Raw genomic sequence first — 16,783 nt, 5'->3', positions numbered from 1 at the left:
CACAGGACAAAGTACAGAGCTAGAGAGGAGAGAGTGAGAGAGAGAGAGAGAGAGAGAGGGAGAGAGGGAGGGAGGGAGAGATTGAGAGCATGCACTAGCTCTGCATGGATCTACAGAGGATCTAGCTTGAGGATTCAGCAGATTACTGATCAGCACATACATGTGAGGAAAACTACAAAATGTTAGCAAATCGAATCCAATATTATGTAAAAATTATATTGCATCTTGAGCAAGTGTAGTGTATCTCAGGAAAGCTGGTTTATATTAAAAAATCAATGTATTTTACCGTATCAAAAAATGAAAAAGATCATGTCAGTAGATACAGTAAACACTTTTGACAAAATCATATATTCTTGATGAACACTTAGAAGGGAGCATCTTCCTCCTGATAAAGGGCATCTATGAAAATCCCACAGCTGACATCATAATTAGTGGCAAAAGACTCAATGCTTTCTCCCTAAGATCAGGAACAAGACAAAGATGTTTGATCTCACCACACTTATTTAACATTGTATTGGAAATCCAGGCCAGGGAAGAAATAGAAATAAAATACATCCGTGTTGGAAAGAAGGAAGCAAAATTATTCATAGACAAAATGAATATCTATGGAGAAAATTCAATGTAATCTACAAAGAAGCTATTAGAACTAACCAATGAATTCAGCAAGTTTGCAGGATGCTTGATCAATATATAAAATAAATTGCATTTCTTTATACTCGCAACAAATAATCAGAAATCAAAATTAAATAAGTAATGCCATTTGCCATAGCATCAAAACATAGGGATTTCCCTGGTGGTCCAGTGGTAAAGAACCCGCTTTCCAATGCAGGGGACATGGGTTCCATCTCTGGTTGGGGAACTAAGATCCCACATGCCCTGGGGCAACTAAGCCTGCGAGCCCCAGCTATTGAGCTTGTGCACCTCAATGAGAGAGCCTGCGTGCTGCAAACTACAGAGCCCATGTGCTCTGGAGCCCTTGTGCCACAACTAGGGAGAAGCCCACACACCACAACTAGAGAAGCCCAAGCACCACAACGAAGAGACCATGTGCTGTAACAAAAAGACCCCTCATGCCTCAAGGACGATCCCATGTGCTGCAACTAAGACCTGACGTAGCCAAAAATAATTAAAAAATAAATAAATAAGGAAAACAAATAAAATAAATAAATATTAAAAAAATACTTAGAAATAAATCTGACAAAAGATGTGCAAGACTTGTACACTGAAAACTATAAAATATTGATGAAAGAAATTAACAAAGATCTAAATAAATAGAGAGAGAGACTGTGTTCATGCATTGCAGAACTCAATATTTTAAAAATGTGATTGTTCTCAAAATTGATCTATAGTTTTAACACAATCTTAATCAAAATCCCAGTAGGCTTCTTAATTCTTTTTGTAGAAATTGACAAGCCGATTCTAAAAGTCATAGGAAAATGCAAAAGAGTTAGAAGAGCCAAAACAACTTTGAAAAAAAAAAAAACAAACCTAGAAATATATGTACAAATATATATATTTCTAATATACATATAAAATATATTTACATATATATTTTTAACATGCACATAAAATATACTTTCATATATAAAACATTTGTAACTATATTTCTGCATTTTCTGTTACTTTAATATATACAATATTTTCAACAAGTTGCAAAATCTAGCAACAAATGAAATTGGAATTTTAGATATCTATGTGTAAAAAAATCAACTTTGATTTATACTTTTTACAATATACAAAATTTAACTCAAAATAGACCATAGAACTAAATGTAAAACCTAAAACTATAAAGCACCTAGAAGTAAACATGGGAGAAAACATTTCTGATCTTGGATAAGGCAAATAGTTCTTAGATACAACATAAAGCACAACAGGTAAAATTTAAAAATTGATAAATTGGACTTCATCAAAATTTAAAACTTCTGCTCCTTGAAATACATTGTCAAGAGAAGTAATAAAAGCTGCAGACTGGAGGCAAATCAAATATCTGGTAAAGGACTTATATCTAGAATATATAAAAATTCTTAAAACTTAATATTGGGTTGGCCAAAAGGTTCATTTGTTTTTTTCTCTAAGATGGCTCTAGTAGCACTAAGTTGTCTTTGACTTCATTCGAAACAGTTTTGTTAGATTGTATGTGACAGCTGTCATATCAGCGTGCATTAAAAAAAAACTTATCAAAATTGGTGGAATTTTGTGTAGCCATTTTAATATTGAAGATGGAAGGAAAAAAGCAACATTTTCGGCCCATTATGCTTTATTATTTCAAGAAAGGTAAAAACACAACTGAAATGCAAAAAAAGATTTGTGCAGTGTATGGAGATGGTTCTGTGACTGATCAAACACGTCAAAAGTGGTTTGCGAAGTTTCGTGCTGGAGATTTCTTGCTGGCTGATGTTCCACGGTCGGGTAGACCAGTTGAAGTTGATAGCGATTAAATCGAGACATTAGTTGAGAACAATCAACGTTATGATTATGTGGGAGATAGCCGACATACTCAAAATATCCAAATCAAGTGTTGAAAATCATTTGCACCAGCCTGGTTATGTTAATGACTTTGATGTTTGGGTGCCACATAAGTTAAGTGAAAAAAACCTTCTTGACCATATTTCCGTGTGTGATTCTCTACTTAAACGTAATGAAAAAGTTCCATTTTTGCAACAAATTGTGATGGGCAATGACAAGTGGATACTGTACAACAATGTGGAATGGAAGAGATCGTGGGGCAAGAGAAATGAACCACCACCAAACCACACCAAAGTGTATATGGTGGGATTGGAAGGGCGTCCTCTATTATGAGCTCCTTCGGAAAACCAAAGGATTAATTCCAAGTGCTGCTCCCAATTAGACCAACTGAAAGCAGCACTCAACGAAAAGCGTCCAGAATTAGTCAACAGAAAATGCATAATCTTCCATCAGGATAACGCAAGGCTGCCTGCTTCTTTGATGACCAGGCAAAAACTGTTACAGCTTGGCTGGGAAGTTCTGATTCATCCTCCGTATTCATCACACATTGCACCTTCGGATTTCCATTTATTTCGGTCTTTACAAAATTCTCTTAATGGAAAAAAGTTCAATTCCCTGGAAGACTGTAAAAGGCACCTGGAACAGTTCTTTGCTCAAAAAGATAAAAAGTTTTGGGAAGATGGAATTATGGAGTTGCCTGAAAAATGGCAGAAGGTAGTGGAAAAAAAGGGTGAATGCATTGTACAATAAAGTTCTTGGTGAAAATGAAAAATGTGTCTTTTATTTTTATTTAAAAACCAAAGGCAATTTTTGGCCACCCCAATAATAAGAAAATAGCCCAATTTAAAAAAAATGTGCAAGGGATTTGAAAAGATACTTCAATAGAGAAGATACATATGTCAAATAAGCACATAACAGATACTTACATGCTCAACACCATTAATTATTAGGTAAATTCAAATAAAATAACCATGAGGTACCACTTCACATCATAAGAAAGACTAAAATTAAAAAGATTATTTCAAGTATTGGGAGGATGTGGGGGACCTAGATCTCTCATATATTGCTTTGTAAATCATATAACCACTGTTAAAAAGAGTTTGGCAGTTTCATAAAAAGCTAAACACACACCTAATATATGATCTAGTCATTCTCCTCCTAGGTATTTCTACCAGAGAAAGCATATGTCCATAAAGACATACATGAACATTCATAACAGCTTCATTTAAAATAGCCCCAAACTTGAAACAACCCGAATGCCCATTAATGGGTGAACGCATATGTTGTGGCATATCCATACAATGAAATATTACTCAACAATACATAGAAATGAAGTGTTCATCCATGTGGCAACATGAATGCATCACAAAATTGTTATGCTGAGAAAAAGCCAGACAAAAAGACCACATATTGTATATTTCATTTCTATAAAATGTTAGAAAATGCAAATTAATCTAGAGTGACAGGAAGCAGATCAGTGGGGGAGGAGGGAAGAGTGCTAAGGATGGGGGGTAGGGGTTACAAAGCTGTACCAGGAAACTTTTGGGGGTGATGGACATGTTCATTACCTACAGTGTGGTGATGGTTTCACAGGTGTATACATAGATCAAAACTTACCTAATTGTTCACTTTAAAAACGTGCAGTTTATTATATGTCAAGTCTATCTCGGTAACATTTAAAAAATATACAAATGAGCTGATCTGAGGGCACATGGCCCATCTTCTAGGGACCGTGGCTTTGGAGTCAGACAGGTGCTCCTTCCTAGTTCCCTGTGAATGGTGAGTCAGGGACAGCCCAGAGTTAACTTGCGTTTTCTGATAATATGCGACAGGCCGGGTACTGCTGATACAATGTTTTGACCACTGTCAGTTACTACAAAAAAGAATGTTAAAAATCAGGGAAATTAAAATTGAGGATTATGTTTATGTATTGTTTTACTCGCTTTCCGGTGATTCTACTCACTCCCAGTGTCTTGCTTTTCCTTCAGGGATGGAGCGTTTTCTGTTAGTTCAGTCTGGCCCTCTGATTTTATTCCTGCAAGGAGAAAGGAAATGCCTCGTATGTTTAAGGTAAGCTTGCATACTGTCATTGGATCCCTTGTATGTTTTGTTTCATCCCTTTTCTGCCTGTTCCTAGAGGTCAGGGCTCCTTGGGTTACTGAAGGTACCTGGAGGTTGAGGTTTTAGAAGTGCTGTGGGATAGTTTCCCTCCCTCTCCCACTTGCCACAAGAAATCTAGCCCTTTATTCTTATTCAAAAATACTATAAATAGCTTTTGGCAGGTGTCACATCTTTCATTCTACAGTTAAATCTGAGACTTAAGATACAAATGTTCCTGAGGGTGTCCATTCATTCCACACTAAGGTAACAGGACAGATCTAATTCATAGCTGAAAACAGGGGAAGCTTACAAAGCAGAATGGTACTGGGGTGGGGGGTGTGAAAGAAGAAGGAAAAAACAGTAACAGAGGAAGAGAGACCATATACTTCTGGGTCAGACATAGAGGAAGGTCACCGATTCATGGACCTACAATAGCATGAATGTGCAACTTCTAAAACTAGAGGTACTTGGTAAAATAAGTCTCCTCTGAGACAATATTTTGAAGTCATAATTCAGATTCAAGCCAAGAGTACAAAATGGAAAAATTGGGGAAAGATGTTGTTTTGCAAACTCTAAAAAATAGACACTCTGCTCTTTAAAATTCATGTAAAAAATAAAAGTGATTCTGGAATGGATTAAATAAAGTGACAGAGAAAGCAAAGGACTGTTATCCCCTCGAGACCCATGTGGTTACAGTCAACCTAGGAATCTTGGTTTAACAAAGGCCAGACAGGAGTATTCTTAGTTCCTTAGTGCAAAGATAGACATCTATTTAGACTGTACCCAACCACCAAGAGACTACAAAGACCTGGCCATTTGGAACTGACTTACAGTGGGAATTTATGATGTCATTGCTGCTAACTTCATGCTCACAAAAGAAAGTTTTATATATTAGAGTTCTGCTAGCTTAATTATATACCTTAAAATTTAAATCTGATTTGCCATTTACTAGTATAATGTAAGTTATAGGCATGTAGCAACAAGGAAAACATGTGTTTTTGAATATTTCTAACTTAACAACAAAAAACTCCTGAACATTCTGTAATATCACAATTGATTATGATGATTGCCATTGCAAAACACATTGCCGTTTCAGAGATAAGCTAAAGATGCAAAGCTGTGTGTTAGAATTAAAGCAATAGAGAGACTCAGAGTGGAGGTTCTGGCATCAGACTGCCTGCATTCTACCCTGCTGTGCTCCTGTCCTCTCACTGATAAAATGGAGAGAATAGCAGTAACTACGCACTGAGGTTTCTGTGAGGATTTAATCAATTAACACATGTCAATTTCTTAGAGCAGTTCCTGGTACAGAGTCAGCATTCAATAAATGGTAGCTATTTCCATTTGATGAAGTACAAGACTTTAGGTAGTCAGAGAACACCGGTGGTTTTATGAGGATCAAAATAGAAGTGCTTCTGACACTTTGCTTTGGGCCTGCTTCTGATACTCACGTCATCTATTTTACTACCAGGAAGAGGGTAATGTTATTTAACATTTCGTTTAACAATGGTGAGTTTTATGAAAAATGCTAGACAGGCTGGCATAAAGAATGCTTGCTTTCTTATAACCTAGATATTCCTTAAATCATTCTAGGTCACAGCTTCCCAGCTCTCAGCACCTAGTAATAGATATTCAATCCCAATCTTAGCAGATAGCGAGAATGAGAAGAGTGAGTGGGTGAGCGTGCTGAGTGAACTGCACAAAATATTGAGAAAAAGTCATTCCGGAGACCGCTCAGTCTATGTTCTGAAAGAGGCTTATGACAACAATCTACCCCTGATCAAAACCACCCAGACAGCTGCAATCATAGGTATGGATTTACAACATTTATCCCGCTAGGTTCCTACCTTTCACCACAGTCCCAATGTTGAAATCTGAAAACCTTAACTTTATCCACAATTCATTTGTCAGCAAAACCTGAGTGAATGAGGCTTACCCGGGGGTGGAGGGTTGTCTTCCCACTTCTATCCCACAGCTACTCATCAGATTCTCTGCAAAAATATATTTGATTATATGATGGCTCCCCAGGTCCTGCCTAAAAGGGCGTTTCTTTAATCTACCTTTCAAGTCTTTTCAATCTACCTTTTCAAGTCTGAAAAATTATGAGCTCCCAAACACATCTGGCCCCAAACACATAAGGGGTGTGACCTTGTGTGTAACTGTGAACTACCTGCCTTAAGGGCAGAGACTGTCTTTCAAATCCCAACGCCCAATACTCAATAAATAAGTGAAAATCAAGTGAATCAATGAATGAAATGCTAAGATCAATACTGAAAGTTTTATCAATAGACAAGAATACTTGCATCTCTTAAACAGCATTTCTTCTGCATTAGATACTGGTGACAATAGAGCCACTTAGCTATTTCCTCCTGGGGGTCACGGAGCTAGTTACTAAACTTCATGTGTTAAATGCAGATAATTCCAGTTTTTCAGTTATGGAGAGGATTAAATGAGCTTATATATGTAATATCTGTGCTTTGTATTCAAAGCCTTCACGTAATGTGCTATCTTTGCACTTTTTTAGTTCTCACTCTGTTGTGACATACCTCCCCATGCTGTTTTAGCTCAGGCCAAGGTCACCAAATTATTTTATAAAATTTTTTCATTCATGAAACATCACTTATTTATAGCAAATTTGACAGTTTATCATTACTTGAATATTATACTTTCTCTAAGTATTCATAAAGATTACTTTGTAAAATGATCTTTCTGTTGAGAAAAGTAATGTTTTATTATGCTTATTTCTGTAATGTGAAAGAAAAATCATAGTGCCAATTATTTATTTTTATGTTTCTTTTCACTGTAGTATTGCTAAATATATACTTAATTTGATTTCTACACTTTTTCAACATTGATAAACTTGTCCAGTTTATCTTATTAGCTTCACTTAATGTTTGCCCCCAAAAATACTTGATATTTTAATTTATGTGTCAAATATAGATCACAAAAGAATCGCTCTGGGAAATGAAGAAGGGTTATTTGTTGTCCACGTTACCATAGATGGTAAGGAGAGTATTTACTGTTCTGGAATAACTTTAAACTCTAATAGTAATAATATCAGGTTCTTCTCTTCTTTTCTGTAAAAGAAATTTTCCACATCTGGTTCGATGTGTTTTCAAGTCAACTGATGACTTTTCTCCTTTCAGAGATCCATAATCTTCCAGAGTCCAAATATCTTTTGAAAAAAAATTTTATTGGAGTATAGTTGATTTACAATGTTGTGTTAGTTTCAGGTGTACAGCAAAGTGATTCAGTTATACATATACATGTACTCATTCTTTTTCAGATTCTTTACCCATATAGGTTATTACAGAAGATTGAGTAGAGCTCCCTGTGCTATACAGTAGGTCCTTCTTGGTTATCTATTTTATATATAGTAGTGTGTCCAAATATCTTCACAAGTGATTTTATCTAATAAGTGCGCTGTAAGAACTTAGTTTACCGTCTTCAAGTTGGTGCATGAAAGGAAACACTTCTGCTTGAATCCCCCTCCCCCACTAGTACATTGACACCACAAAGAGTAACAACATAAAGTGAATACTTCTCAGATAAGACCGCAGAGTTCTCTGTTTCTGTTTTTGTTTTGTTTGTTTTTGTTTGGCTCTCATGGTTGTTTGAGGGAGAAATGGGGGAGTAGATGAAATGAAGAGGAGTCATTGTAATATAGATGTTCTCTTGAATGTCTTGCACTCTAATGATAAGTTAGTTAAAGGAGAACCTGCATTTGAAGGGCATTAGCTATTCTCCATTGAAGGCTTCCCATGCTGTGTGGGTGACTCAGTCCTGGTGAGGAGACCCATGAAAGGTCCACCAGGTGCCAGCATAAGAGCAGGGACTTGTCTCTCTTTGTTCAGCACTGTATCCTATGCACTTAAACAGTGCCTGGCACATAGTAGTCAATCAACAAATGTTTGTGTAATAAAGGAATCAATTTAGTGCCAGAAAAAAAAGGACAGTTTTGTTCCCTAAAGAAGCAGTATATTGGGAATTCCCTGGTGGTCCAGTGGTTAGGACTCGGCACTTTCATTGCCGGGGCCCTGGATTTGATCCCTGTTCAGATCTAGATCCTGCAAGCTGCATGGCAAGGCCAAAAAAAAAAAAAAAGAAGAAGCAGTATATTTCCACTTGTCAGACATTGAGGGTGTTCGCCTTGCTGTCTGGAATCTCAGGACTGAATTTAGTGCTTTATTATGCTAATTTTATGTTTAAGGTAATTATGTTATCTATGGAATAATTATCTTTTTTTTTTTAACCTATATAATTTTTGATCTCTTATCCTCTTCCTATCCCTTTTTGGTCCTTCTCAAACCTACCCTTTGCGTTTATGTCTGTGATTTTATTAGAACCTGATTTAAATCCATTGGAGTAAAAATCGGAAAGAATTTTAAAATAGGAAAACATTCTTCTGCACAGCAAAGGAAACCATCAACAAAAGGAAAAGGCAACCTATCGAATGGGAAAAAATATTTGCAAATCATAGCTGATAAGGGGTTAATATCCAAAATATATAAAAACTCATAAAACTCAATAGCAAAAAGCCTAAGCAATCTGATTAAAAGATGGACAGAGGATCTGAATAGATATTTTCCCAAAGAAGACATACAGATAGCCAACAGATACATGAAAGGTGCTCAAGATCACTAGGGGAATGCAAATCAAAGCCACAATAAGATATCACCTCATACCTGTTAGGATAGCTATTATTAAAAAGCCAAGAAATAATGTGTTGGTGAGGATGTGGAGAAAAGAGAACGCTTGTTCACTGTTGATGGGAATGTATATTGTTGCGGCCACATGGAAAACAGTATTGAAGTTCCTCAGAAATTAAAAATAGAGCTACCATGTGATCCAGCAATTCCACTTATGGACATTTATTCGAATAAAACAAAAACACTAACTTGAAAAGATATCGCACCTCCATGTTCCTTGCAGCATTATTTGCAATAGTCAAGATATGGAAACAACCTAAGTGTCTACCAATGGATGAATGGGTAAAGATGTGAGATATATATACATACATACATATATATATTATATATATTATATATAAAATATATATATAATATATATATATATATATATATATATAATTCAGCCATAAAAAAGAAAGAAATCTTCCCATTTATGACAAGATGAATGGACTTCGAGGTTGTTACTCTAAGTGAAAGAAGTCAGACAGAGAAAGACAAATACCATATGATCTCACTTATATGTGGAATCTAAACAAACATGTTCATAGATACAGAAAACAATCTGTGGTTGCCAGAGGTGGGGGTAATGGGCAAAATGGGTGAAGGGGTTTTAAAGGTATAAACTTCCAATCATAAAATAAATAAGTCCTTGGTATGTCATGTACAGCAACATGATCATAGTTAATAATACTATATTGTGTATTTGAAAGTTGCTAAGAGAATAGATCTTAAAATTTTTTATTACAAGAAAAAATTGTAATTATCTACAGTGTTGGATGTTAACTAGATTTATTGTGGTGACAATTTCTCAATACACACAAATATTGAATCATTATGTTGTACACCTGAAGCTAGTATAATGTTATATGTCAAATATACCTCAATAAAGAAAATAAAAAAATAAGAAAACATTGCTATTTGAAGGTGACTTGCTGTTTTATTTGTAGAGAAATTACTCAAGTTGATGACACTAAGAAGATTTATCAGATCATTTTTATTGGGAAAAATTTCTTAGTTGCTTATGAGTAAAATTTGGAGAACAGTTGAAATAAGTAAACAGAAGTTATTATGAATTTTAAAATGACTTACAAATATGCTTATTTGTGTAGAAATTATTCGCATTGGCTACATGAAGAAGATTCACCAGATTGAGCTTATCCCCCATGGCCAGATGGTTGCAGTGATCTCAGGACGAAGTCACCATGTGCAGCTGTTTCCCATGTCAGCTTTGGATGGACGAAAGACTGATATTCACAAGCTGGCAGAAACCAAAGGGTGCCAGACCGTGACTTCTGGAACAGTGTGCCAAGGGGCCCATACATGCCTCTGTGTGGCTAGGAAAAGCCAAGTCTTCTGTTACAAGCTGTTTCAGAGCAAGAAAATTTCTCACAGAAAATTTAAAGAGCTCCAAATCCCAACCAATGTCCAGTGGATGGGCATCTTCAGCGAACAGCTCTGTGTAGGATTCCAATCAGGATTCCTGAGATACCCCTTGAGGAGAGAAAGAATTCCATACAGGATGCTGCACTCCCATGACCCTACACTGTCATTTATTGCACATCAACCAGTGGATGCTCTCTGTGCAATTGAGATCTCTAGTATTGAGTATCTGTTATGTTTTAAGAGCATTGGAATTTACACTGACAGCAGGGGCCTCAGATCTAGGCCAGCTGAACTGATGTGGCCAGCAACTCCAAGTTATTGCTGTAAGGCTATCTTACAATTTATTTCCTTGTCTCTCTGTACATTTCCAACCTTGTTATTACAATTCTATATCGTATGACTAAATGTTGTTAATGACGGTTTTATTTTTGAAAACTACATCACTGAAGAATTTTCCTAAGTTGTCTATGTCTTTTTAAGTAGAATAGCTCTAAAGAAGTTATATCTAAGTCATACATGTGAAATAACTTAGCCTTTAATTTATACTATATTCATAGGATAATTTACCTTGAATATATTCTTAATCCAGGTTGTTGCTTTTTGTAAGCTCCTAAGTAGATATCTTCATGGTCACTGAAAACCACATAAGCATTAATTAACCATAAGAAATAGTTACTAAGTAGATTACTTTTTGCCTTTTAGATTTAGCTTATGTAAAGTCTACATAGAATGTTCCTAAATACTTTTAGCCTATTTGATATTTCATTGATGCAGGCCATCATTTTATAAATTTACTATAGCATTTTTTATTCACTTAGAGAATAGTAATTGAGCACTTAATATGAACTTACTATGCTAAAAGTTAAGGGCACAATATTAAACATGGTGAAATAGTCTGTATCTTTATTGAGATTATAATCATGATATGAGATCAATAATTAAGCAAGTGCTGTGATAGGGGAGTACAGTATTCTACAGGAGCACGTAGGAGGGACACAATCTAAACTGGTGAGTCTGGAAAGGCCAGCTAAAAAAGCGAGAAGCGTTTTTTTCTTTCAGCACTTAAAAAGTGTCATTCTAGTTTCTTCTGGTATCCATTGTTTCCAGTGAGAAATCAACCATTTTTATTGTTGTTCCCTCTGTCTTTTCTATTTGGCAGACATTAAGATTTTCTCATTATCTTTGGTTTTCAGCAATTTGACTGTGATGTGCTTACATGTGATTTTCTTTGTATATATTCTGCTGGGGATTTTCAGGACTTTTTGGATCTGAAGATTGCTATCTTTCATTAATTTTGGAAAATTTTTAGGCATTATATTTTCTAAAAATTTTTTTAACCTATTTTCTCTTTTCTGGAGATCCAATTACATGTATATTAGACCTCTTGACTTTGTTCCACAAATCGTTGAGGCTCTGTTTTTTAAAAATCTTTTTTTCCTTCTCTACTTCAGTTTAGATAATTTATATTGATTGTATCTTCAGTTTCACCGATCTTTTACCCCTGGTTTGTCCAGGGATTTTTAGGCATTTCAGGTATTATATTCCTCTGTTCTATAATTTCAAGTATTTTTTTGAAATTTCCATTTCTTTGCTGGATTTCTCCTCTCTGCCAATTTGTTTATATTTTTTCACAGTCTTAAACTATTTATACAATTATTTATAATTATTCCAACATATGGCCTCTATGGGTCTGCTTCTACTGAATGTTTTTTTTTTGATTAAAGCTGTTATTTTCCTGCTTTTTTACAAGTCTTATTATTTTTTTATCTTTGCTGGACATTATGAATGCTATGATACAGGGACTCTGGGTTATATTATGTATTTCTCTAGAGAGTGTTGTGTGCTTTGTTCTGACAGACAATTAACCTACTGATGGATCACTTTAGTTTTACTGAGGCTTGGAATTAGACTTTGTTAGGGCGGGCCTATTTTGGTTTTTCTTCTAGTCCTCATGCCCAAAGAATGGCCTTTCTGGGTCTCAACTGAATGCCTAGGGTTTTCACCAATGTCTCTCTACTCTGTCTGGTTCAGAAATCTAATGTCTTTCCAGCACTGTACTACCTATGAAATTTCTGTTCACTCTCAATGCTCTGCGTGAGTCTTGTGGAATCTTGCTCTGTCTGTGTGCAGTTTTGGATTTGGCCAGGAACTTCGAGGGAACAGCTGTGCAGATTTCTGGGACACCTTTCTTTGTGGCTCTTTCCTCTGTGTACTCTGCCTTGCAAATTCCAGACACATTAGAATCTGTTTCCTCTGCCTGGCAAAACTTCAACTCTCTGCTTGGGTTCCATTTTCCTACATAGCAGTTTTGGAGATTTCCGTTAGGCAGAGAAACAGCGGAATGTGGGACCCACCTTATATATTTATCTTCTTTTAGGAATGGCAGTCCTGTGCTGTCTACTAACTAATGCCTAAAAACAGTTATTTCATATGACTTGTCCATTTTTATATTTTTATGTCCATTTTATAATTATTGATGGTGGGAGGGTAATTCCAATAGCAGACAACTCTGTCATACCTGGAAAAGGCCATTGATACTGCATTTTGTGAGGAACTATAATAAGGTCACTGTTTCAGACATGGAGTTCAAGATAAGAGTTCAAGAATTGGGACTGGAGGAGTTCTCATGAGCCAGATCACAGACGCACTGACATGGTTAGAGATGCACTTCAGAAAAATGCCTAGGCTCTAGTGGTGAGGTAAACGATAAACGAGAGATCAGACTGGAGCCCAAGAGACCAACTAGGAGGTCATTGTAGAAATTGTGGATTAAAATTATGTACGGTAGAGACAGTTGGGATAGAGAGGAGACAAGTTGAGGGATATTGAGGAGATATAATTGACAAAACTTTGCTTTACAAAGCTTTGATTAGAAGTGGAAGCTCAGGGACCAGAGAATCAGGATTTCCTAGTTGAGCAAATGAGTGATGCCACTGATATTACTGAGATAATAAAACACGAGGTGGGACAGATTCAGATGGGCAGAGGAGGAAGGAATATGATAACTTAATTTTTTTCTTTTTTGTTGAGTTGTTGAAGTATTTGAAATAAAATCCCAAACATTATTTTCATTCCACCTCTACACACCTTAACATACATCTCTAAAAATATGGTCATTTTCTCATAAAACTATTACCACCTCTGAAGAAATTACCAATGATTCTTTTTTACCATCCAATAGTCCATATTAAAATATTGCTGATTATCATAAAGACATCTCTTTGACAGTGTATTTCTTGGAATCAGAATCCAAAAATGGTCCACACATGGCATGTTGTGGTTAACTCTTAAATATCTTCTAATCCTGAGTGGTTTTCCACACCATTGATTTGCTCTCCTGTAGGATGTTCTACAATCTAGATCTGTCTGTTTCCTCGTGGTGCTTTCTAACTTCTTCCTCTATGTCCTGAATTTCCTACAACTGAAAATGAGCATTAACGGCTTCTAATAAGAGTAATTTCTTACTAGTTTTGTATGTCACACTGAACACATCAGAGCACACAATGTCTGGCCATCCCATTTGTGGCAAAGCTAAAATCAATGACTAGCTTCTGGCATTATCAGCCTGGTTCCTTGGACATGCTGAGCTTGTACTTCCAGTGCGAGAGTAAACAGAGTGAGAGAGAATAGGACATAGGCCAGAGGACCAAGAAACATAAATATTAGAGAGGTGGTCAGAGGGCAAGAAGCCCACAAAGGAAACTGAGAGGGAGAATTGTAGGAGGCAAGTATCGCTGAGCTTTCAAGTCAGACAGAGACTGAAACGTGTCTGTTGGTTTTAGGAATAATTGACGGTTAATGACTTGTAGTGAGAGCAGTTTTAATGGATGGGTTAAGACGCAAGTCAGATTGCCATGGACTGGGTGTCAGTAGGGCTGGGAAGTGGAGGATGTGAAACGTAAATGACACTTTCAAGAGTTGGCCACAGGAAAAAGGAAAGAGAGGCACAACATGAGTGTAGGAAGTGTTGTTAATTATATTGCTGTTGCTTTAATGGGGAGACATATTCATGTTGAGGTGAGTACTTAGGAGCCATAAGAGGTTATTATTAATAAAGTGGAAAGTTCCAAAAATGTTACTGGCTGGAAGTTCTTTCTGCTTTGTTCATTAATTTCACTCCCCAGATATACTTTTCTAATCTTACACCATATTCTTTTTGGGAGTTGACCTGGTTTAGGAGCCACAGATTTTGAAATGTTATGGAATTTCTTTAAAGAGCTGCTGTTAGATGTAGGTGTTAGAAAGATTTTTGTCAGATTTTACATACGTGTTGTACTATATAATTGGACCCATGTGCATCATTTATGTGCCATTTTAATTTATGTTAACCCTGTGTGTCAAAAAAAAGATTTTGATAATTACAATATTATTATGGGATTCTCTTTGGATTCCACTCTGAAGGTGTTTTTATAATGTATTTGGGCGTAGCAGATATAATTAATCATGAATACCATATGATTCCATTTATTTATTTATTTAACATCTTTATTGGAGTATAATTGCTTTACAATGGTGTGTTAGTTTCTGCTTTATAACAAAGTGAATCAGCTATACATATACATATATCCCCATATCTCCTCTCTCTTGCTTCTCCCTTCCACCCTCCCTATCCCACCCCTTTAGGAGGTCAAAAAGCACTGAGCTGATCTCCCTGTGCTATGTGCATGCTTCCCACTAGCTATCTATTTTACATTTGGTAGTGTATATATTTCCATGCCACTCTCTCACTTCGTCCCAGCTTATCCTTCCCCCTCCCCGTGTCCTCAAGTCCAGTCTCTACCTCTGTGTCTTTATTCCTGTCCTGCCCCTAGGTTCTTCAGAACCATTTTTTTTTCTTTTTTAGATTCCATATATATGTGTTAGCATACGGTATTTCTTTTTCTCTTTCTGACTTACTTCACTCTGTATGACAGATCTAGGTCTATCCACCTCAATACAAAAAACTCAATGCCGTTTCTTTTTATGGCTGAGTAATATTCCATTGTATGTATGTGCCACATCTTCTTTATCCATTCATCTGTTGATGGACACTTAGGTTGCTTCCATGTCCTGGCTATTGTAAATAGAGCTGCAATGAACATTGTGGTACATGACTCTTGTTGAATTATGGTTTTCTCAGGGTATATGCCCAGTAGTGGGATTGCTGGGTCATATGGTAGTTCTATTTTTAGTTTTTTAAGGAACCTCCATACTGTTCTCCACAGTGGCTGTATCAATTTACATTTCCACGAACAGTGCAACAGGGCACCCTTTTCTCCACACCCTCTCTAGCATTTATTGTTTGTAGATTTTTTTGATGATGGCCATTCTGACCGGTGTGAGGTGATACCTCACTGAAGTTTTGATTTGCATTTCTCTAATGATTAGTGATGTTGAGTATCCTTTCATGTGTTTGTTCGCAATTTGTATATCTTCTTTGGAGAAATGCCTATTTAGGTCTTCTGCCCATTTTTGGATTCAGTTGTTCCGTTTTTTTGATATTGAGCTGCATGAGCTGCTTGTAAATTGTGGAGATTAATCTTTTGTCAGTTGCTTCATTTGCAAATATTTTCTCTCATTCTGAGTGTTGTCTTTTCGTCTTGTTTATGTTTTCCTTTGCTGTGCAAAAGCTTTTAAGTTTCATTAGGTCCCATTTGGGTTTTTTTTGTCTTTATTTCCATTTCTCTAGTAGATGGGTCAAAAAGGATCTTGCTGTGATTTATGTCAAAGAGTGTTCCGCCTATGTTTTCCTCTAAGAGTTTTATAGTGTCTGGCCTTACACTTAGGTCTTTAATCCATTTTGAGTTTACTTTTGTGTATGGTGTTAGGGAGTATTCTAATTTCATTCTTTTACATGTAGCTGTCCAGTTTTCCCAGCACCACTTATTGAAGAGGCCATCTTTTCTCCATTGTATATTCTTGTCTCCTCAAGTTTCAGATTGAAGAACTTTTAACAACTTTTTTATAAACTCCTTCAGCTTTTGTTTGTCTGTGAAAATTCTGTCTCTCCAATTCTAAAGGACAAGTTTGCTGGATACAGTATTCTTGGCAGTTTTTTTTTCTTTGCACACTTTGAATATATCATTCCTATCCCTTATGGGCTGCAATATTTTTTGCTGAAAAATCTGTTAATCTTATGAGGATTCCCATGTATTAAACAAGTG

The 16,783-nt window shown here is 36.1% G+C and overlaps 1 protein-coding gene across 1 annotated transcript in view; it reads left to right on the top strand.

The window, feature by feature from the left end:
* The window catches only part of LOC130707016 (serine/threonine-protein kinase MRCK alpha-like), a 63,271-nt gene that overhangs the window by 36,489 nt on the left and 9,999 nt on the right, over nucleotides 1-16,783 (top strand). Inside the window, exons 8-11 of the mRNA XM_057539647.1 lie at nucleotides 4,455-4,536; nucleotides 6,160-6,376; nucleotides 7,507-7,569; nucleotides 10,367-10,963. Of these exons, the coding sequence (XP_057395630.1) occupies nucleotides 4,455-4,536; nucleotides 6,160-6,376; nucleotides 7,507-7,569; nucleotides 10,367-10,963 (959 nt within the window). The remainder of the gene's footprint in view (nucleotides 1-4,454; nucleotides 4,537-6,159; nucleotides 6,377-7,506; nucleotides 7,570-10,366; nucleotides 10,964-16,783) is intronic.

Source organism: Balaenoptera acutorostrata, unplaced genomic scaffold (genome assembly GCF_949987535.1).
Source record: "Balaenoptera acutorostrata unplaced genomic scaffold, mBalAcu1.1 scaffold_538, whole genome shotgun sequence".
Classification (NCBI taxonomy): Eukaryota; Metazoa; Chordata; class Mammalia; order Artiodactyla; family Balaenopteridae; genus Balaenoptera; species Balaenoptera acutorostrata.
This window is presented reverse-complemented; position numbering and strand designations above follow the sequence as displayed.